Source organism: Triplophysa dalaica, chromosome 3 (genome assembly GCF_015846415.1).
Source record: "Triplophysa dalaica isolate WHDGS20190420 chromosome 3, ASM1584641v1, whole genome shotgun sequence".
Lineage (NCBI taxonomy): Eukaryota > Metazoa > Chordata > Actinopteri > Cypriniformes > Nemacheilidae > Triplophysa > Triplophysa dalaica.
The window spans coordinates 383500-409871 of NC_079544.1; the positions used below are offsets into that span (position 1 = coordinate 383500).

Consider the following 26372-nt stretch of genomic DNA (forward strand, 5'->3'; position numbering starts at 1 on the left):
GGGCTGTCAAAATTAACGCGTTAACGCGAGATGATTCATTTCTGGAATTAACGGCGATAATTTTATTAAAGCATTAACGCATTCCCGCCATGTTTTACCCACAATTAAACCCTCGTCGCGTAAACATCATCGCTGACACGAGCGAGATGGAGGTGTCGGAAGAACCCGTCGATCCTCTGGATGAACAAGAACTGTAAACTGATTAATATTGTCGAGGACACGCGACTCGCAGAAGTTTTGAAAGCGGCAACTTTAGACGCATTCTACAATCTACCGTCGAGAGGCACAGTGATGACTAAAATCTACAGACTATATGACGCTAAAAAGAAAACGAAGGAAGAGGATTTGACTTCAGCGGAATATGTAACTTTGTCAGGAGACCACTGGACCTCCGTTAGAAACAACAATAATCGGTGTGTGACGGCGCATCACATCACTAAAACATTTAAATTTACATTTAGTCATTTAGCAGACGCTTTTATTCAAAGCGACTAACAAAGAGTTTAGGAGCAATAAGCGAAAGTTCATACAGAAGCCATAATACATTAGGTGCCAATACAGAGTTACTGGTTTCAACTAAAGCTAGACCACTATCTGTTGAGAGAAAGGGTTAATGTATTTTTTATTTTTATTTTTTGGAAACCTGGAAACTAATGTCGTTTGCTTTAACCTTAATGAAAACAGAAGAGCATCACTTTACAGAGATATGTGCTCAACAGTTTCAAACCGTGGCACACAAGTGGAAGTTTGAAGAAAAAAATAGATTTTCTCGAAAAGAAAAACATTCAATTCACCTATCCTGTATTTGCTAAGAGCAATGGCTAAATTGCCAAAATTGTTTAGAATCTAAATAATTTTGGGGATTTGTCAATAATAAAAAAGAAGAGACAAATGTAATATCTGCTTCTTGTCATTTATCTTTCTGTTCTGAGAACAGTAGGCTACACAGGAAACGTGAATTTTTCAATCATATTTAGTATTGTGATTAATCGAAATCAATTCAAGAAACCTTGTGATCAATTAGATTAAAAATTTTAATCGTTTGACAGCCCTATAAACTAGTAAACAGTCAGTGTAAAAACACTTCAGGTGAAAATCCACACGCATGTTTAAAAGCTCATGTGTTTAAATGAAGAGAAGTGAATGCTGACCTTAAAACAGAAACATGAGGAGACGGATGACTGCGGATGATGTCCTCCTCTGGTGGAGATGCTGACAGTGAGGTATATACAGAATAATGATGATATGCCCAATGCAGAAATAAACATCACATTACTGATTAGACTGAACTTCAAATCAACAATTCAAATGAGCAAAAAACACAAACTGTTCAGATTTCAACAATATTTTATTCCAAAATACAAACAAGAAATCACACGGCTGAATTCTCACTGTGTGGATGTCACATTTTCTGTGTGTGTGGGGGTCAGGTTTAGCATGAAAGGTATGGCAGGTCAAAGGTCAAGACAGGTTTCTGTTTCAAACGTGTGTGTGTGTGTGTGTGTTAGTACCAAAGCTCATCCAGCTCATTCTCTGAACACAGTGCCAAAAATAAACCTTTATGAGTTACAAAATTACTAAAAGCCCTTAAAATCACTCATTAACACTCTTATCCGTTAACACACAGCAGAAGTGTGAAACATCCACTGCCATCAAACACGTTCGAGTAGAAATCATCTGAAAAGGAAACTTGTTTAAGCTTCAAAACTTTAAATACCATTATAATGGGCTTAAAATCAAGAGTTGTTCATCTGATAATTGACCGCAGAGCTCACGGCGTCATAATGGCACATCTTTTATGCGCTTCTTTATATTTGATAAATGAGCGAATTGTCTTGGTTTACTCCAAAATCTAAACCTCGACATAAAATAATATCTGTGCACAGACACACTATTCAAATGAGTCGAAGTATATTTGAATGCAGAAAATTAGGCCTCAAACTCTCAAAAACTGTAATACAAAATCCTCTTTAGCTCATTACATGACACGTGAAAAACAACAAAGATTTAAATTAGAACATCACATCACGGTTAGACTTTGATTTATGCAAATGTCAATAAAAGACGATGAATAAGAATGGAAATGAAAGTAAAAGGATTCATTACAGTGAAGAGAATTTCAATTTCAACAGGCCTCAGTTTCTTCATGCGAATAGAATTGGTATTTCTTCTCTTTACATTGTGTTTACAAGAGACGCACTGGACTATAAATACGCTAAAAATCAAACACTTGAAATCATTGTGATAAATCAGATCTTTAAGGCAGTCAAAGATGTTTTATGTTGCTTTGCGGTCGCCTGACCGCAGGTCTCTGTTCTTCCCGTGATGTGATGAGACGAGTGACCTCTTGTGTCGTCGGAGGTCAAAGGTCCTGATGGAAAGGTCTGGACATTATTCCTAAACACAGAAAGATGAATCAGTCCAAGAGTTTTCACAGGGCTAACGTGATGTAAAAACATGAGCCGGTGAGATGAGACGTGAGCGGTGTGATGGGACAAACGTCACATGCCAGAGTCACAGAGAAACATGAAGTCATGTACAGCAGTTTAGATTCTCAGCCACACGATTGGTCCACCGAGAACTCTCTCTGTCAATCACACAGACACTACATGACTTCATGAACACATCCGCACGAAACGCATTGTGTTTGTTCTGCAAGCTCCTAACACACAACACATGACAATCACACAAGAGTCACAGACTGATGCTGAAAGGGATTCTGGGTACAGACGGACATGTCAAGTCTTATAAACACCGCAGACAGATAATATAGAATGATGGCTGATGATCTCAAGCAGTTGTAAAGGTTCATCAGCTGTTAATGTTGAGACTGCCTGATGCGTTTGTTGTTGAATTTCACTCTAAAATCACACAATCATGTAGATGTTATTCGACGGCCGGTTAACCTCAACAGCCTGACACAAACACTTTCTCCAAATGCTGATCTACAATGTCTGAACAGATTTTATACGATGAAACAACTCGCTGACAAACCTGTGTTATCATCTTAAAGTCCAGAACACATAATCATCAGTCATGATAACAAGAATCTGTTGACTTGCTCTAAATGACCTCAAACAAACAGGAATATAAAGCCGTTGATCTTTTCATGACCATGATAGGTAATGATGTTTCTCCATGAATTACACCAGTCTCTACTGTTGAATATAATGTCTTCTGTTGTACCCATAGATATAAACACCTAGATGCCTGATTCAAGCGTTTCTGGCACGTAGACGCGTCGGCCATCTTGGAACAGTCCACTGACGTCGCTCCCAGTTAGTGAAATAATTTAATTTTTGTAAAAAATGGTACACCCATTCATTGTTGTCATGTGCTAGTGTAGCACCGACAAATATGTTTTTCTAATCATGCACAGTCTTGCTCTTGAGTGTTAACGGTCCGGCTTGCAATTCCACAGGAAATTCCACAGGAAAGCTGCAGACTTTGCAACACAGACCAGCTCGCACCGTTCCAATATGGCCGACGACCTTCGCATAGCGGCCTAAAGAAACAGATGCTAATACGGCATCCAGATATTAATACTCAGAACAATCCCATCAAATTAACAATTAAAGGTCAAACATAATCTATAATCCACACTTTGATAGTGTTCTTTTTTTTTTTTTTTTTACAAGTTTGCTGTGTATAAATAACTGGATTCTGAGTGTCAATTTGACCTGGTGATAATGTTGTGCATCTCTCGTTTTACCACATCAGATGACATAAGATTTGATTACTTGAACTTGTTAGTAAGGAAAGCGTTGGAGCACTGAGGAGATTTACAGCCAGCCGTAGCAGTGTTACAAGTCAAAGCGAAACGTGAAAAAGTTTTCTGATGATGTTTAGAAGTGATATGCATCTTCTCTACTGCACGCATGGGTTAAGCGTGCTCTTGATGTGCTCAGCAAACATGAAAGCATCAGTCAGTTTCACTCATATAACCCAGAAGAGCTGGAGTCATGCAGAGAGCACAACACGCATGAGAGATGAGAAACACCTGCGCTTACCTGCGCTTCAGTCGAGAGCTCAGTCTCTTTATGAACCACCACTTTAGTCACAGACATGTCAGGATGCTGCTCTTTAACATCTTTAATAGCCTGAGCCAGAACCTGAGACGCAAACCCAACCAACACCGTCACCACCGTCATCATCATCATCATCATCATCATCCCGCAACCAATGTCACAATTCACACACAAATCATAAAACACCTCAGCACATAGATCAAGATCCTCACATGAACTCTCACAGACATGAAACATGTAAGGGATAATCCACGGCTAGCCGTACATTAAAGGATTTTAATGCACGACGTGGAGGCGAATAACCACCCAACACGAAGTGCATTAAAATCCTTTAATGTACGGCTAGCCGTGGATTATCCCACTTATACCACGGTCATTTGCCAAGTTAAATCTGTTATTGATGTTTACAGTGTCATTTTAGATCAAACAGGTAAATATATGAGTGTTATTTTGTCAGTTCATTTTAAATTTAATCAAATTGACTGGAGCTACCCGTGTGTTAAAGGCTTTTAATGCACACCTTCCAGCCAATCACAATCCAGTATTCAAACAGACCATGGTATAACTCCTGTTCTCTGAGAGAGTCAGTAATGACATCACTGTGATGAAATCATTCAGCATCTAACACCACATGTGATGCGTTTCTTAGTATAAAACAGGTTCAACTCGTCAAACACTTCAACACTCTCGTGTTCCGTTTAAATGAAAATAAATACAATAAGGCCAGATAAAAAAAACATAAAAAAGAAATCAACATTACAAATAACGAATGTGGACGCAGAGAGACGCGAAATGTGAATCGGGCCTTAGTGAAGGTCTTGATGAAGATCTTTGTTTTGTTTTGGTCAATAAATCACACTAAACTACACTATTGTCAAAACTGTAAGTATTAATAATGATAGCTGTCAAGTTCATCTGTAATTGAGTTTATTTTGCTTCAATGAATCAAAATGAATATTTGAGTTCAAGTTTAACTGAAGTGAATTTCAATTGTACTCTTTGTTTTCAAATCTCTGACTGGAGCAGCTCCTAATTCATCTGTTCGATTTCTGAGGTCTTCTGGACAAAGACTGTTGACGCTCATGAGTTTCAGGTTAAAGTGGAGAGGTGACTGAACTTTTTCACTTGTTGGGCCAAAACTGTGGAATAATCTTCAGGTTTCAGCAGAATCTGAATTTGAAGGTTAAAGGAGTAGTTCACTTTCAAAAGAAATGTTGAATATGATTTACTCAGCCTCATGTCATCCAACATGTTTCTGTGTTTGTTTCTTTAGATGAAAAGAAATGAAGGTTTTTGATGAAAACATTCCAGGATTTTTCTCCATATAGTGACTTCAATGGACTCCAAACGCTTGAAGGTGAAAATGACAGTTTCAGTACAGCTTCAACAGGCTTTAAACCAGACCAGACCAAGCTGTTCATAAAGTCCTCCTCATTCATTGGTGTTTTATCTCATTTGCATTGCGGTCATCATTACATATATTAACTTTTTATGTTAATTTGAGTATGATATTGTGAGGACACAGTGGTCGACTTCTGTTGGTGTTATTGTGCTTTATAAATAAATGTTGATTTGATTGTTCTTCAGGTTTGTTGTCAGTATCAGTATATTGTGTCAATAAAACAGATCTCAGAACAGTTAAGTTCCCTGCGTGTGTGAAGTTTATTCTGACTTTACCTGATCGTGATCCATGTCTGCGTCTCCTGTGATAACAATTCTCTTTTCGATGCGTGTTTCTGATATCCCGTCCTTCGCCGTCTGACACACAGAGAGAAAACACCACACCAATTCATAGAAACTCACCGTATAAAAGATTGATAAAGTGAACGGACAGCAAGATGTTGTCAGGAGACGTGATGTCACAGACCTTTGTGATGTGTGTGGTGGTGGTTGTGTTGTTGTTTTCTGATGTTATGGTCTGAGCGCTCATGAGAACTCCTGGACCCGAGTCTCCGTTGGCATCGGCCTGCACACAGACACAGACATGTTATCATCACGTGTTTGAATATTCATGCGTGTTCTGTGAGATTGTGTGTGTTTGTGTTACCTCTGAGGATTCATATGTGATGGTCTTTGTCTCTGTGTGAACCACAGGAATGGCTTTCACCTGCTCATCCTGAGCGGCCTCCTCCGTCTGCAATCACATCAACATCATCTCAAATCAGATTATATGATGAGTGTCGAGTGAAACCACTGATGCTAGAGAACAGAAGCTCAATGATGATGAAACACAAAATGAGTTGAGAATGTGACATTAGGGCTAAAGGTGTGTGTGTGCAGTCACTGTGTGTCTCTTGTGATGATGCAGAAGACAAACACGCAGACGTGAATCTGTGCTGTCGTGAAGTCAGAAAACAGCAATAAACACATAAAAAAAGGATAAGATACACACAACAACGAAGTCATTTCATAAAACTCAGTCCAGCTGTTGGCGTGTTCAGGTGTGTGTTCATGCGTGTGTAGGTGAGGTGCAGATATAAGCACACAGATCTCAATGAAGAAGGAGAACTTTTGCAGAAACACGCAGAACCACAAGCTGATGGTACACACACACGAGATACACGACATCTGTGCACTTCCTGTTTCACCTCCTCTACTTCCTGTGGAGACATGAGTGACGGCTCGTCCTGGTGGTCTTCAGAGCTCACTGACTGCTCTTGAACAGACACTTCTTCATCATCATCATCATCATCATCATGTTGTTGACGGCACATCACAGGTCTCTCTTCATTCTGATCAGAGCGTTTAGATTCCAGCTGCTTCACTAACATGACTTTAACACATCTTCTGTCTGAAGCACAACTTTCTTCTTCTGTTTGGAAGCAAGAGCGTCTGCCCATCGCTATAGCCTCATTCAGAGCCAGCAGATATTTCTCTTTATCACCACGAGAGGGAGACAAAACTCTGTGAAGTCCAGACTGTTGTGTCTTCATCTCTCTCTCCTCCGGCTGCTCCTCATGATGTTCAGAAGAAGACGACTGCTCCTGTAACTCAACTACAGTCTGACACACAAGAGGACTCGCTCAACATCCCCTTCTCTTCCTGAGATGTTTGTTACACCATTTAGAAGCGTCAAGATTGTAGGCATAATTTTTCATGACCCAGAATAATAAATCAATATCCTTCCATGATGTCTTTCATCTCCTTTAATGTGGCAATAAGAATTCAACGAAAGATGAAAATGTACACACATTCACACACACAAGCACAGGCACACACACACATGCGCACGGACAAACACGCACACCTCTGCACGTACACACAAAAAACACACAGACGCCAGCAAAAACACACACGGACGCACACACATGCATGTACACAAGAGGATACATACACAAACACACACACGGGCATGCACAAACAAACACATGTGCGCATGTACACAAGCGCATGCAAGCAGAAACATACACACACACAGGCACGCACAAACAAACACAAACTCACTCACACACACACACACGCACACACACACGCACCCAAGCACACACACACACGCGCATGCACGCACAAACACACACACACACACACACACACACACACACACAAGCGCATGCACGCACAAACACACACAAACACACACACACACACACACACACACACGCACACACAAGGGCATGCACGCACAAACACACACACACACACACACGCATGTACACAATAAGAATTCAATGAAAGATGAAAGTGTAGCGATGCGGAAGACTATAAAACATCTCCAGATCAGCAGAGTTTATTCATTGACAACAGAAAAGAACACTTGTAATGAACTCACAGCATCGGTGTCGGGCTCCTGCTTCACTGAAACATCCTCCGCTTCATCAGCTTTCACCTCCTCTGACATCTAAACAGACACATAACACAACACAACACTGCGTGTTATAATGAGACAAATGAAGCACACGCCACGCAAACATGCAGAACTCATGTTCAACTAGCACAAGCTCACACACAAAAACAATGATGTTGTGAGGTTTTTCATGCCTGATGATCCTCTTGCAACACATGACAGCGTCTGATAAACACATTCAGAGAAGAGACACTTCAGACTTCACAAGTCTGATCATCAGTAAACTTGACGGATCACTTATAAAAGCCAAACAAACAAGAGGTGATGATGATGTCACACACGCTCACACAGAGCTGTGACATCATCAACAGCAGAACAATACACATCACAATGTGTGAGTGTGATGATGATCACAAGACATGATGAAAGAGAAGATTCTACCTGTGTCTTCATCTCACAGTCGTCCTCAAGGTCCGACTACAATCAGCACAGAGAACGACACACATATTACACAAACAAACACACAACACACACCTTGTGTTCTCATTCAATCAGAGGCTGAAGAGAAGGTTAGAAAGATCAATGCTGACATGAATATGTTTATAAAGTACAGCTGGTAAAAGTTCAATCTGATCTGGATGTCACGGAGCCTTCACAAAATATCTGTACAGCTGTGTAACTGGTAAGAAGACACAAATACATTCACACACACAAGCACACGCGCTTACACACGTACGCACGTACAGACACACACAGGCACGCACACATACTAAAGTACGCGCGAACATACGCACACACACACATGCTTACACACGTACAGACAGACACACACACACACACACACACACACACACACACGCATACACAAATTCGATGTACACACACACACACACACACACAGGCACACAGGCACACAGGCACGCACACATACTAAAGTACGCGCGAACATACGCACACTCACACACACATACGATACACATACACACATACGATACACACACGCACGCACACAAGCACAAAGACCCATGCACGCGCACACAAACACACACGCACAGACCTCAGTTGCAGTGTCGTCATCACAAGCAAAGTCAGTTTGATCGCTGTCTGTCTGTAATCCAGGAATGTTTCCCCGACATGGCAGCAATAAAAGAAAGAAAGGTTGGGTTGAGACGTCATGATGTCACTCAGACTGTGACGATGGAGGTGATGAACATCACGTGATGATGTGACTCAACGCAAAGAAACGCAACCCATGAGACGAGATATGAATCTATGAACTCATCTACACACACATTCTCTCCAAACACGGATGATGAGAAGAACCTGAGCGAAGACACACCTCCTCATCTGAGCTGTCCTGGAAACTCTGTGTGAGTGACGTGCTCAGCGCCGCCGCTTTGGGTTCCAGATAACACAGACACAGCGCCAGCGGGAAGGAAAGCGTGAGGGCGTACGGGACGGAGAAAGACGTGGACAGCAGGAAGAAGAAGATGAAGAGGAAGCAGGGGATGAGAGAGGGAGATTTAATGGGCATGAAGTGATGCAGACTCTCGGGCAGGAAGCGCAGCTCCGTCAGGTCGGGGAATGACAGGTAGCCGTCGTCGTCCAGGAGCGATGAGAGGTCGGGCAGGTGCAGAGAGAAAGAGAAGAGCGTGCCGCGCTTCTGATCCAGCCTCTGTTTACGGGCGGACAGCAGGAGCGCTCGCTCCTCCAGCAGAGCCGCTTTACGATCGCCCGGGCCTGTCGCCGTCGGCAACCCGCCGTGGTTTTGACCGGGCTGACGGAGGCGGCGCGCTGACGACCGCTTCCCCTGTGCCTCCGCCGGACCTTGGTGGATGAGACGGGAGAGGACGGAAGGGAGAGTTCAGAGCCCAACGGATCGGACGTGTACCCGCTCGACTGATGATGATGATGTGTGAGAAACAGGAGGGTGTGAAACATGAAACACGGAGGCGTGTGTGATCGGAAGAAGAGCAGAAGAACAGTTCAGTCTACACCAAATCGATCATCAGTACAGAGGACCACATCCCAGAATGCACTGCGTTCTGCACGGCGGACGTGAACCTGATCAAACAACAACAGACTGTTACCTTGGTGATAGAAGTGGGTGGGGCTTGTTCCGATTCCTCAGCGCTCGTTTTGTTCTCCTCCACAGAGTTGGGTTCCTCTGTGTTCTTCTCCTGGGTTTCTGTGGCGATGAGGTCGTCCTCAGCATCGGGAGGATTGTCATGGCCGAGCGGTGCTGATGACAGAAAACATGGTTCATCAGTCCCACTTTTGGTTGGAGGTGACGGGTCACGTGATGCTGGTGTTATACCGCTGTCCATGCCGAGGGCCACCGTGTGTCGTCTGCTGCTCGTGCGCTGAAACTGAGGAGCGATGCGTGCGATCTGAGCGCTGGCTCGACGCGTCTGAGCTTGAGTTCGGCCGCTGTAACGAAACTTTGAGCCCAGCGACAGGAACTTCTTGGGAGGGGCTTCAGGAGACACCAGCCTGAAGAACATCATCACAGCATCGTCATCCATCCATCAAGATCTCTTTACTGGATCTCTCTCTGACCCATTACACTGTTACATTTATTTATTATTAAATATGCTTTTTTCATGTCTTGTTCTTGCTGAACTGATTCCTTATTAGAAATAAAACATTTGATGGGTGTGATTTGTTCTGACAATACAGTGGTTCCCAACCTTTTTTCCTTTGGCCCCCCCACGCACATATGTGACAATCGGAGCCCCCAAACCCCTGTGTGAGTGTGTACACATAATCTGTACTCACTCACACATATATAGATAGATAGGTGCAAAAAAAGGAAAATATTGAGAAAATGTCCTTTAAAGTTGTTAATCTGAGGCACTGTAGCAGTACTCACAAAAATTTGAATACTCAAACAAAAGTTCAGGCTATTTTTCAGGCAATTACTGCTTATTTTTACAATGTGTCTTTTCATTTTGCTTGGTTTCATGCTGTCGTTTACCAATTGTTCACCACAGAACACACATTTTGAGAAGTGTCTTGTCCTTCAAATAAACCTCAATTTAAGTAGGTTTTGTCAGAGCAGAATCAGCGCATTAACGTTTGTAGCGATCAAGGCGGGACGAGAGCCGTGAGGGAACGACGTGAGGCCGGTAACGCGAGTGATGAGTGACAGCTGTGCTTTGCACCGGTCTCGCATCTCTCACGGACGGGATCGGAAGCATAAAAGGAGGAGTGACAGGAGTGTACGACGAGAGAGGACCAGGTCTGGATTTTATGTTATGTTTTATGTTTGTGTGGGCGGCACAAACGTCTTTGTTTTGTGGTTTTTTTATTTTGATAAAAGTTGTTTGATGTTCGCCGGCTCCCGCCCCCTTCCTTCCTTCCTTACTTGGAACTATTTTTCCTTTTGATTTTTATGTTGACACAAACGTTGACGCCTGAAAGAGGACATTTCTCACGTGAGTCTCATAGCGAGAACAGCCAATGTCACTGCTTCCAGCTACTGCAGAGCTCTGTGTGAATGTCTGCCAATGGAGCCGGAAATTGAAATAATTATTTTATAAGATATAACTATTTTTTACTTCATTATCTTGGCATTGTAAGAACCTTATTTTTTTAAAACATGATTTGTGGAACATTTTATGCAGCATTTTTTAACCTCAATGTATGTCAGCTCTCGCGCCCCTCATGTGAACTCTGGCCTCCCTAAGGGGGTCGCGGAGCCCAGGTTGGGAACCACTGAGATAATACAACATTTGTTTCATGTTACGACACAGTGATGGCAAATAAAAGTGCCATTTTTATTCAGAAAAAACAAGATTTCACTCTCTCTCACCTGAAGAAGGTGTGATGCTCCACACAGACTTTCCAGACTCTCTTCGCTGCTCTGTGATTGGGCAGTTTAAATCCGATCGTGCTCTCAAACTGTTCAAGCTAAATCAGAAGATGATGATGATGGTTTTCAGAACTTTGCGAGTCACATCACCATCAGATTTATTAGCAAGTGTCCGTCACACGGGTCTCACCTCTCCCGGCCGGACTTTGATGTAGAAGTTGTTCCTCTTGTAGGAGATCTTGAGGATCTTGGGCCAGGCGAAGCGGTTGATGCGCAGTTTATCTCTGTAGATGAGGAGACCGCTGGAACACACTCCCAGCATAATCTCCACCCCCTCTGAATCCTGAACCAATCACAAATCACTACATCATTGCTGGACAACAACACAACACACGGACACGCACGCTGTCGGCATGACTCAGCGGGAGAAACGTGACATCGTGAATTCTCTGCAGTGAGTTTTCATGCGTGTGTTTGAGATGATGAGATGAAACAAAGGGACAGAGGATGCACGAGTGACACACACACACACGCACGCACAGAAACCTTCATTATCTACTCCAGTGCAGTCACACACACACACAACATCCAAACACACGTGTCAACAAACGCCTTTGAAAAACAATCATACGACACACACGTGCAGAGAGCAGCAATGCAGCATCTTACCTTCTCCTGCAGAGCTGCAAAGAGCTCAAGCAACCGGCCAACCAGCTGTCAGAGTGGAGGAGGGGCGAGAGACAGACACACGGACAGAGAGAGAGAGAGAATTGTGTTGTGCTGCAAGAGCCAATCAGAATCTAGCTCTTGAATGAGCATTTACCGCAATGAGAGAGAGAGAGAGAAAGAGGGAGAGAAATGGAGAGAGAGAGAGTGGGTGAGAGCAAGAGACCGTGAGTGCAAGAGAGCGAGAGAGAGAAATGAAGAGAGCGACAGAGAGAGAGAGAGAGAGAGAGAGAGGGGGAAAAGAGAGAGAGACAGAATTGTGTTGTGCTGCATGAGCCAACCAGAATCTAGCTCTTGAATGAGCATTTACCGCAATGAGAGAGAGAGAGAGAGAGAGAGAGAGCGAGAGAGAATTGTGTTGGGCTGAAGGAGCCAATCAGAATTTATCAAAGATATAGAATGACCATCAACAACATTGAGTGGGTGAGAGAGAGAGAGAGAGAGAGACACAAAGAGAGAGTGAGAGAGAGAGAGAGAGAGAGAGAGAGAGAGAGAGAGAGAGAGAGATGTGCTGGACAAGTGTTATATTAGAGATGTGTAAAAGCATTGAGACATTCATCACAGTCAAAGGTCATGATGAGGAAACACACAACCTCTCGTGTCATGAAGGTTTGAATAGACAACAACAGCTGATGATGAGAGGAGCAACACTACACAAGACACAACACATCAAACACAACACAGAGCACACACACACACACACATCAAACATACACATACATGCAGAGCCGATCCATTTTAATACTTCATTTATTTAATTACGGTTACTTACTCTGAAAACATGCTGCGGGCGGCAGGTAATGATATGCATATAATGCACTCATTTGCATCTTTACAAATGAATAATGCTTCAAAACGGAGCTAAAAACTCAAAAAGTACTTTGTACAAGCCTTATTTAGCCAAAGTATGCAATAAATTAAGTGATTTAAAGTGAAGTAAAGATTGTATTTCATTTGTCTGTGATAATATGTTATTTGAAATATGTCACATTTGTGCCATCACATTTAGAGAATTGTTGACGTGTTTTCGTATGAGTAAACTTTATTTATCATGCTTTGATCATCTTAGTAAAATAGATAAAAAGATTCAGACTGGTTTTAATATTCTGCATTTTTTTGCATGCGTAGTTCGCATTTTGACAATCCATAGACACCGAACAAACCAACATTTCAGACTGTATTGCAAAGACCTTCAGTGTAATATGTTTTTGTCTTTCAGTCTTTATTCGTTTAAGTGTGTTAATATTTTGATAGTTGACAGTAATGTTTCTATCTTATTATAATTGTTTGTACAAGAGCCCCTCACAAGTTTGCTTATCAAACACCACATGACCTTTAGTTCTCTCCTGGAGACAGTGTTGGGTGTAGCTAGTTACTAAGTAAATAGTTACTGTAATTTAATTACTTTTCCCTTGAAAAAGTAAAGTAAGGGATTACTCATTTGTTTTCTGTAATTAAATTACAGTTACTTTTGATGTAATAAAACTAAATACTTTGTGAAATATATGCATGTGCAATAGTGTAATTGACATCAAAATTCAAAGTCTTACTTTAAAATCTGTGCTTTAATGTATAATTCTCACATTTGTAATACTTTGGTCAGTTAATAATATTATTTGAATGAATTTAATAAGCCGTTTCATGTCTATCCTTGAATCACTGAACTAATCAAGGTGGATGTAGGATATAGAAAGTCATTAGTAATAATTAACTAAATACATTCAGGACAGAGTAATTTGGACTGTAATCTAATTACACTATTGAATATGTAATGAGTAACTAGTAATTCATTACTTTTTCAGAGTAACTTACCCAACACTGTCTGGAGATAAACAACACAGAAATGTTGTTCAGCCCCAGACGTCTAGGATCGGTGCTGTATACGTGCACAAAATCTTTACACACAAGCACAATCTCATCTTCTCACACACAGTTTGTGTGGGTCTTATAAATACACAAGTCGTACCTTAGCATGATGTAGATCCACCCCGTACATAGACAGTTTCTTCGCATTTTCCAGGAAATGCATCTCAGCCTCAGCCGGTGTCATACCTCTACAACACACACACACTCACGAATAAATACAAAATAAACCTTTAACACAACGCACGCACGCACGCACACACAACACACACACTCACGAATAAATACAAAATAAACCTTTAACACAACGCACGCACGCACGCACGCACGCACACACAACACACACACTCACGAATAAATACAAAATAAACACACACACACCTGCCTAGATATCCCACGTGTATCCACACACACACACACACACAAAAACACACACAAATAAATACAGCAAAAAATTAGCCCTTTCCACAACACACACACAAATAAATAGTGCAAAATAAACATTTTACACAACACACAGTGAAATAAACCATTTACATTAGATACAAACACACATACAAATAAATACTGCTTAACACAACACACAAAAACACACACACAAATAAATACTGCAAAATAAACCTTTAACACAACACCCACACAAACACACACACACAAACACACATAGATGATGAAAACCTCCAGAAAAGAACAGAATATACTGTATGTGCAAACAATCATTATTATCAAAGCACAGAAAGCACAAGAAATCTTATGGATTGTGTCACATTCTGATTGGCTGAGAGATCCTGTGACATCACATAAAACAGTTCATAGAAACACATTTGACTTCTGAATAAACACAAGAGTGAATGAACAAAGCAGTGCATTGTGTGTCCGTTGGATACGCGCTGAGCATCTGAGTGAGTCTTTGTGTGTTCAGACTTTCACACTTAATGAATTCAGTAACCCCCCCCCCCCCACACACACACACACACACACACACACACACACCAGGATGAATGAACACTAGGAGTGTGAAAGTGTAGGTCTGAGTGACAGAGAGTAGGGGTGTGCGATATGACGATATTAGATCGTAACGATTAAAATGACTGCACGATCCACTTTTTCGGGAAAATCGTTAAATCGTCCTATATAGTGCTGTTCTATAGAATTCGTCCACATACTTGCGATAGATTGCGCCATATTAACAAGCTCGTATACGTTGCTTGTGAATTCAGTAAGATTAAGTGACGCGGTCAGTGAAGATGGAGGGAAAAACGGAGGACTTGGTCCTAAAAAAAATTCTCCATCAGTAATATTGAAATGGTTTGGGTTTTCCCCAACTGACACAGCCCAAACAACAGTTATTTGCAAATGTGGCAATGATAAGATTCGAGCGTCGTAAGGCAACACAACGAACCTTTTTAACCACCTCAAAATAAAGGGACTGAAAGAGTATGCCGACAGTCAAATTATAAAGGGATCCCACGCGAGTAAATCAGGTACAACCAAGCATACGGAAACTAAAGGGCTTAAACAACGACTTTAGCGAAAGAACCATTTGAGAAAGGAACTCCGTATCCGTATGACAGAATGAGCAAGCGCTGGAAAGATGTCTCTGACGCGGTCGCATTTTACCTGGCCAAAGACATGATTCCCATAAAGACTGTGGAAAATGAGGGCTTTAAAAAACTGCTCAAAGTCGTAGATCCACGTTACGAAATACCCAGCCAAAAATATTTATCCTCCACGCCCATTCCACAGCTTTACTCCGAGTGCCGCAACAAGATGAAAAACAAAATTCAAAATGTAAAGTTTTTTGCTAACAGCTGATTTATGGTCTTGCACTTGCATTAAATATTAACTTGATTAAAATATTCTTCATAATATAAATGGTAAAGAGTATATTTTTATATGGGGACTTAGTTTGGCTTTATTGAAGCCCCTTTAATTTGCAAAATAGTCTTAAAACCAACTTGAAGAAGAACCGCGATAAAATCGTGAATCGTGATCTATCTGGAAAAAATCGTGATTTGAATTTTTTTTCTAGATCGCCCACCCCTAACAGAGAGTGTGTTCGATGAACTACAGTGAGAGATGTGAATCTGACCTGTAGCTGCGGTGTAGCTCCGTCACCTTCTCCTCCAGTTCTTTGGTCTGGTTTGGGGCTAAACGCACATCGCTGACATGACCAGACCCCTGAACATCAGAGTCATGATCTCCTAACTCGGCCTGAAGCATGTAAGAACCCAACAGAGCTTGAGTGGCAAAAGAACACGGCAATCGACCCGAGAGCACGTCATCCCTCAACTGAAGACACAAGAAGTACCTGAGAAACACACACACGCACTATGAACACAACACACAAAATACTGTACAAAACCACCTTCATCTACAAGCCACGGAATATTCTAATCAAGATATACTCAAAACTACAAGTGTAGACCAAATGATCTGTCGATATAGAACTCTCATTGGACGCTCACGCCTGACCCCCAGTTAAAAGATTAAGATTAAAAAATAATCATAAAAAAACACATGGACACAAACGCACATACTCAAACACGTGCATGTACACACACACACACACACACACACACACATACATACGAGGGCACGCAAGAACTCACACACACACACACACACACACACACACACACACACACACACCTGGTGATATCTTCAGAGAGTTGTGCTGGATCTGGCGTGTAAAACTTCACACCGAAGGAGAATCTCCAGAGATCATCTGAAAACACCAGCGTGAAGACAGTCACTACAAGAGCTAAACATGACCATGTGTGTTCATCAAGCCTGACATACCTCTCATCTGTTTCTTTATCTCTTTGGAGAGGTCAAGCCAGTTCTGTGAGCAGAAGAAAACATTTGAGTTCATTCAAAGAGTTCAGATATGAAATAATAATAATAATAATACAAGAATAAAACCCCACAGAACCTTATGGCCTTCAGCATCATGGTACATCAGGCCGAAATAATCCTTCTCCAGAAGATTCAGATGATCACAGACTTGATCAAACACCACATGACCTTTAGTTCTCTTCTGGAAATAAACAACACATAAACCTGTTCATTTCATTAGACGACGATAAACACATCAACACTTTCAGCGAGATCTCTCCTGTGTCAAAATCAAACAGACACATGTATAGCGCTGCACTTATTACTCTTTATTAGTTTATTCTAATCAGAAAATCGGTCTTATCTCTCTGCAAAATGATGTTGAGTGCCTTCAACAAAACAATGTGATCATTAAACAGACTGTCATTTGTAACTGCAGTAGCGGCATTACGCCACAGTGGAGGCGCTGAAGAGTTTGTTACAAGAGCTATGTGTTGACATTTCGCTGCGTGTTCTCTTGTCTTTGGTTTTAGCTCCGCCCCCTTGTCTCTCCATCTTCCTGATAGTCTCCCTTCATGTGAAGTCTTGTCACCTGTCCTTCACCGTCCCTGTATTATTATCCCTCGTCAGTGGTTCCCTTTATATAGTGCTGTTCTTTCCCGTCTTTGTCGGTTCATTTCACATTGTATACTCCTCTGTGCTCCCGGTCTTGTGATTGTGGATTACGTATATTCGTGTGGATTACCATTTCGTTTTTGGACTATTATTATTATTTGGAATTATCATCCTGCTTGTTTTGTCCCCCTTGTGGGAAGTTTTTGGTTTTGTGTCTTATATTAAAGTCTGTGTTTAACCCTTCACCTGCCTGGGTTTTGGTTCTGTCTATACCTTGACAGTAAGTGTGACAATAAAGACCTCTCTACTACCCCTAACCATGCCATACACTTTATTGTTAAACACCTGTTAGCCACATCTCAAATATTTCATTTTCTTCTTGAGAATAAAACTGCCTGTATGATCTGATGTGTGATGTGAAAATGAAGAAGAGTGAGATCGGTGGATTGGAACCTGCGTCACAACCACTTCTCTTCACACACTGAACTTGTTGGTAATCTGACATGGTTTTAACTCGAGGTTATTCTGGGGGAGGACACACACACATTTTCTGTGCTTCCGACGCCCATGCCGTTTACGCTTCATTGTTGAGCATTAATGTGAGTTTAAAAGATGAAGACGTTGGCATGTGTTCACGCGTGTGAATCTCGACACACCTCTAGCGTGCAGGTGAAGTCAGCGCCGTCCAGCAGTGTGACTTTACACTCCATGTTCTTCAGTCTGTGACTCCACGACAATCTGCTGCTCAAAGACTTCTGGGAAACGCGGTCGTCGTCTTGATGGCGCGGGTGATCTGGTGAAGTGACGTCTGATTCGTCGCCTCCGTACCGCTGCTGAGACACAGAAAATGACAACAGGTGTCATGTCACCGAGTCAACAACTCATAATCAATGTTGGGTGAGTTATTATGAAAAAGTGATGAATCCTAGTTACTAACGACATATTAAATAGTGTAATTAGATTAATGTACAAATGACTCTCTCCAAAAAGTATTTATTTACTAATGACTCATTTACACAACGCCTACGATATTTTCATCCGTCATAAAAATTTTGGGCTGTGTTAAATTTTCTGCGTTTTCATATCCGTAGCAAAAATTTTGAGAGGCGTGTTGACAATTCGCTTATAGACGATAGCTGAGGCTTATTCTCAACATTCAGTCTGTCGCATCACATCACATGACCGTTTCCTTTCACTGCTTCGCTTTAAAACACATTTTCATCTTTTAATCAGGTTACATAATCTCTGTGATCTGCTTTCTAGAGCCGATGATGAACAGTGACTTTACAGCAGTACCACACATGTAAAGACCACAAGGATCTTTAGTATTAGGGGTGGGAATCTTTTGGAACCTCACGATTTGATTCATATTGATTCTTGAGGTCACGATTCAATTAAAAATTCATTCACAGTTTTTAATTACGATTCTTTCTCAAAATTAGATGTGATATATGTTTAGCCCCTTAACTGACCCCGTCCTGTATCCGGCTGATTTACTTAAAGATTTTGCAAGTGAATTCTTATCTTATTGTGACAAACACTGTATCGTTGGAAAGTCTGTAGAAAACATAATTCATGCCCGTTTTATAGAATAATGTGTGTATGAAGAGTTAATGTTTCTTTTTTTTAAAGAGTGGGATTGCATGTAATTTCACTTCACACAGTATAGTTTTAATACAAATTTATTGTTTTTATTTTGTTTCTGTGCTTGTGTATTTTTTCGTTCTGTCTGTTAATTGGAAAAGTAAAAAAAAACTTCTCAATGTCTGTTGTGGTCAAATCTCAGAACAAGTGTCAAAACCCATGGATAGGATATGGGCCCCTAGTGGATTTTTGCAATATCACATCTATAAACCTCACAGATGCATCAAAATTTGATGTACAGACCAAACTTGATACAACAATTGGTGATCCTTGAGACTTTTTTATAAAAGAAAAACTAAGTTTTATAGTATTTTTATTACAATAAACGAAGCAAAATCATTACTTTATCATTATCAAATCTTGATTTCTTTTTTTGGCAATAATCTACTAATTTTAGTTACCATAGAGTTGATCAAATCTGAAGTATTTCCCAAAACTTGCCCTCGCTAAAAAATGGGGCGACGTATTTCTACATCGCTGTTGCTGAGCTTATGCTGTGCGATCTCTAGACTGGCCGGGTGCCGCACCGCTCTCGCAAAAGAGTTCTGCCATTTTTGTTTCAGACAACATCAACGATTGTTATTTTAACTAGAATTTTTTTTCTTGGAAATCTTTGAATCGATAAGAATCGCTAGAGGACTGAATCGCGATTCAAATGTGAATCGATTTTTTTCACCCACTCCTTTTTAGTATCGTTGTATGGGATGTTTTAATGTCTAGTAAAGATGATGAACATGATGACCTGTCGTGTATGATGAGTCAGGTGTGATGCTGACGGTGTGTCCGCTTTGATGTGTCCAGAGGATGAGATGTGCAGTTCTTCTCTCTCTCGCTGTGAATGCTGCCGGCGATCGTCACACGGTCTGACTTGAGTTTCTGTCGTCATGACGAGTTACACTGAAAACACACACACACAGATTCATCATTCATCATTTTGTGAATAAAACACTAGACTTCAAATCAGGCGACTCTGAATTTCCTACTTACTGATTTGCCGAAAACTTAAAGCAACACTTTGTAGTTTTTCGACCTTAAGATAATGGCCATCATTCATGAAACAAGCAAAGAACTAATTTTTTGTGTGTAAATGTTGCGTAAAGTCATCCTGACGTAAATTTTCGTATTCATGAAAATGTTCGTAATTTCCCAAATTTTAGTTGGTAGGAAAGAACTTTACATCCGCACACTATCACGTGTAAATGCCGTGTAAAATATTAAAACGTTCTGTATTCTTTTAGTGGGATTATGCTAATTGTGAATGAGCGCGCATGCGTTCCCTGTTTACAAGTGATTGACATTTATTAACGCACACACATTTTACTATCAAATACGAGCAAATTACTCTGTGCCACATGGTTACAAAATGACGCTTCTGCGTTCGCCGGTTCCATCAGCTTACTTTAACTGCCTCACGTGTCGATCTGCCCACGGGGAACCTTATACGGCGACATTATTTACACCACTGGAAACAGTCGATTACGCTTCTCAGCCACATGGGGGAGCCGTGAGCAAAAGATCAATAGTGTGGCTTTAAAATATTCCAATTTTGACAATATGTGTGTGCGCATTTTGCTTTAGTCTATAAAAATAAAAAGGTCAAAAATATGCATTCATATTTACAGTACTTACAGAATTATTATTATTATTATTATCAGGCAGTAAAATACAAGCGAGTTATGATTTGATGAGTTTCAAAGACTCACATTCTATATAGTGTGTATAACCTCACTACACCAAACACATCACGACTCATTCACTCATTCACTCATGCACACGTTGCACACCCAGGAATGCAAAAATCACATATTCTATAATCACGGTGTATCAGATGAACAAATTAACACACATACGCACACACTATATATAAATAAATATAAAGTGGAGAACTGGCTGAACAGAACTGAATATTTATCCAGTAACACAACACACTGACTTCTGATGATTAAACTTACAGCAGATGACAATAAACATCAACATTAGCACGACTAAAAGCTTTCTGTTAGTTTATACACACTACAGCAGCTGAAATAAACAATGTGTGTTCACTTTATGCCAGACACACACACACACGTACACAAACGCGCACACACACATTTGTATGTTTTATTATCTCCGTAGGGACAGTCCATAGGTGTAACACACACACATATGCAAGCAAACACATACAAAGGCAGAAACCCACATGCACGCACGCACGCACACACACACACACAGGCAGAAACCCTAACCCAGATGCACGCATACACACACACACACACACACACATGCACGTACACACACATGCACACGCACAGGAAGAAACCCACATGCACGCACATATATGCACTCACGCACATTAAGGCAGAAACACACGCACGCGCACACACAGGCACGCACGCAGGTACACACACAAGTGCACGTACACACACGCGGGCACGCAATCACGTACACGCACAAACAAGCATCGCGCACACACACACACACACACACACACAAGCATGGGCTCACACACACACACACTCTGGGGTTTTCCTCACCACCATCACTCAAAGATCACAGCAGCTCTGAGGTCCAGCGGCCCAAGCATGTGATACGCATTCAAACCCGTGATTTACACACACGCTGCATGTTCATGCAGACATGCAGTTCTCTAAATGTCACTTCTGATTAATGCTTCAACATGCAACTTATCCTGTGTTTAGTTGTTTCAGTCCAAATCATGGAGATAGTTTAATAAATATGAGCATCAGAACAAACACACAACACTAAATGTTAAATGACAAAATCTGTTTTCAAATATAATGACTCTAGACTCTACACTCATTGGATGTAAACACAGTTTTCTCTAAACATGTGACGAAAACAACGCTTATTTACGGCTTTAATCACAGTATAGAGTAAAACATGTGAATCTGTTGCCCTGTTGAACATGAGCGTGGAACTTGTCCGTGTCTTGTGTTACAGTCACGAGAGATCCTGCGTTCATGTGTCAAAGTGCAGCTCTGATGTCAAACTCCTGATGAACTCAAAATCAAAGTCAAGCGCAAGAGAAAATAAAGCACCGACCAGCTCTAAACGTCTGGAAAACAACCTCAGAGAGAACAGAGGAGGAAAGATTCATCAGTGCCGTGTCGTCACGTTGAGTTTGTAATGACTGAATCATTTGAAGTGTTCTGTAAAATCAACCTTTTAATGTCACAGCAGATAACAGAGACACTGTGAATGTGAATCAATCAATCATCCTCATTTCATTACACAATCCATCACTCAACATTATATAGTTTCTCCTTGACCTCTGACCCTTACACACTCATGTGAACCCACATCATAGATCATGAGTGAAACACAACAAACATCTAGTTTTGACATCAGACAATAAATGTATTTAAACACTGATGTTCACTTTCAATTTTTTAAAGCACAGATGAGTTCAATCTTCTTATGAACACAGAGAAGATATTTGGAAGAATGTTAATTTTGCCTCCCATTGACTTCCATTGTAGGATCAATTACTTTATCATTTGTTTTGTTCTGTTGAACACAAAAGAAGATATTTTGAAGAATGTCGGAGAGCAAACAGTTCTGGGGCACTTTTGACTACCATTGTTTTTTTCCTATTATGGGAGTCAATGGGGGGCGAGATCGGTCTGGTTATAAGAATTCTTCCAAATATCTTTCATTTTTGGGTGAAGTATCACTTTAACTTCTTAATCCAAATTGCCTTCACAAGTAGACATGGGCCGGTATGAGATTTGGCGGTAAAATAACCTTAATCAAAAAATCACGGAGCTAAAATGTGTTACTTCCAAATATCTGCGTATGCAAAAACAACTTTTCAACTGAACTCTATAAGTTTTCTTTGGAACCAACATACAGAACATGTGTGTCAGGTAAAAAGAAAGCCTTTAAATTTTCTTTAAATACAAATATTGTTGTCATATATATATATATATATATATGAGATAAACATCAAACATTAAATTGCATGATTGACTTTCTGTAAACACAGCTCATACCTTAGAAACCGTATCACAGACAACTTGAGTTGTTTTGAAAGCTAAACTCTATAAACCTCGGTATACCTCGAAAACGGTATTCACCCCATGCATGTTATATATATATATATATAACATGTATTAATTGTACATGTAACTGTAATGACGTTCTATGTAACGAATTACGCGTGAAAGAGAGTTTATCACATTCGATTTGATATTTCATAAAACAATCAAGAAACATCATGACATTATGAGCTCAAACTAAGATCAGTAATTCACTACAGAAAATATGTCAATAAAACTCTTCTACATCTTTGCAAAACATTCATTGTAGTTAAACCCCATGAAGAAGACTCATAGAAGACATAAAACTCAACGATCCATGAAAGAAATAACTCATTTCTCCTTAAACAGGGAGATGGTGTTCTAGTGGGTTAAACCACTGAACTGGTAAATCAAAGGTTGCTGGTTCAATCCCAGCAGTCACCACCAGTGTGTCCTTGAGCAAGACACTTTACTCCATGTTGCTCCAGGGGGATTGTCCCTGTAATAAGTGCACTGTAAGTCGCTTTGGATAAAAGCGTCTGCCAAATGACTAAATGTAAACAACTTTATATTTACACCCAAACAATTCAAATGATTTTACTATAGTAAAAGTGTTTTTGGCAGATCGATTGACATTTGACTACAAATGCATTGACTACTGTGACACTAGAGTCAATTTGTGGCCAAAAAAGTGCAGAAAAACAGTAAACCGCGGAATTAAATCCAGTCAGCAATAAAATGAAAACAGTTACACGATATATCATCAAACATTCGTGCAGAATATACAACCATCGATAGAAAACATTGATTAGCAATCATCAGTCGATTGACACACATTACATCTGTTCACACTGCACGAGACAAATCGAATCAACAAATCAGAGCGTCGACTCACTAACGCACTTACGCCGGTGTTCTTGTGTCGTGATGTCGTGTAGTTCTGAACATGTATGTTAACATCTGCAGAAATCACGCTTTCCACTCGTGTGTTTGTATTAACGCGTGATGTGTTTGACAGAGAAATATCTCGCGTGTCTGAGGAAATAACTGAGGATCTGCGCGGTCGTATATGATTATTTTCACGCAGACGTTCTGTAACTACACAAGATTGTGTAACAGGAGAATCACGGAGGAACATTCGGTTCTGTCAGTCTTCTGCGCCGGTGGAACGAAACACGAATGTGATATCACTTAACGCATGACATAAGACAAACAAACAACGCGTGGACGTTACCGGACATGCTGTCTCCTCGGGTGTCGCGCTCTTCTCCTCCCGGCCGCGGAGCGTCTGACAGCGGCTACAGCAGAAACAAGACCCCGCTCTCCTCCAGGTGGGGCGGAGTCAACGGACTGAGGGGCGGAGTCACGGGACATAACGATATCAAATCGTAATGCGGAACGACTTGAAATGTATGAAACATTCTCTGGTCCTCAGAACATCAATAATCTCATTTATTATATTTTTGAAATCATAATTCTGTATCAGCTGAAACTAAAAACAGAATAAAGTCACCGTGAAACGGAAGTTGTCGTGACGTATATACGAGTGAATGAGTTTTGAAAAAAATGTAGGGCGGAGCTTTATTTTGGCTTTCCCTTTCTGATTGGTTTGTTGTAAATTGGGCCCCGAGGGAAGGGCTAAAAATGCCTCGCCATTGGACGGCCAGTATATTCCTACCCCCTTTTTGTGCCTGACGTCATGTTGTGAAATGAAAGAAATACAAAAAATGAGATATAATGTACTGTAACAATATAATATAATATAATATACAAAAATACAACCTACTTAAATAATATAAATATAAAAAACCCTATTAAGCAAATGAATCCCAAACCTACATTCCCCATAATTCCCAGACAGAATATAAAGGTCATTGGGAAATAGCACACCCGTTTAATTGCCAGCCTCCGACTCAGAAACGTGGCGGACCCAGGGGTAAGAATATCAAAAATATTTAACTTAAAGCTACAGTTTGTTAAAACCACCTCAAGAGGGCGCACAAAAACAAAACAACAACAATGCTGTGAAAGAGCGTGGAATGATGGGAACTGTTGTCCTCAACTCCACCGCTGATGCCATCAATCAGACAGGAACCTAAAATTGTCTCTAAACAAGCTAGTGGCTTGCTAGATGCTAGACACGACATCCGCATTTGTCCACAACACTGTTGTCATGCAGTTTCTACGTCAGTCAAGGTGGAAACAAAGAGTAACGTGGATATGACGCCAATTGACAATGCCAAAGTACTCAGCTGAACAAAATATATAACACTGGCCTATGTGGTTTTTGGATAAACACACTGCGAAATTGTTACAAACTGTACCTTTAAATAAAGATTTGAATCCCAAATATTTAGCTTGTTTTCGCTTTGCTGTGTCTTTCATTTTTAATCAATTACTAGAGTGCACTCTAGAAATAAAATGAGCAAAGACACTTTAGTTTATTTCAATTATATTTAAGGACAGCATTACACTTTAAATAAGCAGCGTATTTTTGGGTTCACAAACGAAAATACAAATGCACAAGCATAAGCAAACAATTTCGGGAAACATTAAAGGCAGTATAGGTGATCCTGTCCAGATTTTTTTTGTCATGCTGGTTGGAAATCTCTTTACATCCTGATAGCAATCAAGAAGTATAGTGGTCAAATAATATTTGTAAAATTATATATAGTCTGTGAAAGGCATAGGACCAAAAAACTTTCGCCCAATCAAAATGTTCTGGCTGAACGCTGTGACTGGCCATGTGTATATTTTCAGCAAACATGTTTTGCATACCACTGCGCACCCTGTTTACGCAAACATCATACGTCATCAGCGTGCTCACGTCTGCTGTGTCAAAGTAGGGAGAATGATAGGATTTAAAGTATGACAATGTTTACATATATAATAATTTAGTTCCAAGTTATTTTTGAGTTTTAAGCTAGCTTATTTGATTGACCTTCTTTATTTTTACCAAATAGATTTAAGAGGCAAACACAGCTTTTTGCAAAGAGGTCAATAAAGGAGGATTGTGAAGAGTGACAGGATATATTTGT

The 26372-nt window shown here is 40.6% G+C and overlaps 1 protein-coding gene across 1 annotated transcript; it reads right to left on the reverse strand.

The window, feature by feature from the left end:
- Positions 1–1329: 1329 nt before the first annotated feature.
- On the reverse strand, positions 1330–24694 carry epb41l3b (erythrocyte membrane protein band 4.1-like 3b). Its single transcript, XM_056743150.1, is given in 23 exon segments — positions 1330–2397; positions 4011–4112; positions 5706–5786; positions 5896–5994; positions 6076–6162; positions 7798–7866; positions 8254–8289; positions 8870–8920; positions 9152–9546; positions 9549–9711; positions 9903–10054; positions 10130–10305; positions 11627–11724; positions 11817–11969; positions 12296–12340; positions 14319–14406; positions 16308–16526; positions 16868–16943; positions 17018–17060; positions 17151–17255; positions 18325–18501; positions 20055–20209; positions 24569–24694. Coding segments are annotated over 22 exon segments (2565 nt in total). The 5' UTR covers positions 20199–20209; positions 24569–24694; the 3' UTR covers positions 1330–2391.
- Between the last annotated feature and the right edge of the window lie 1678 nt (positions 24695–26372).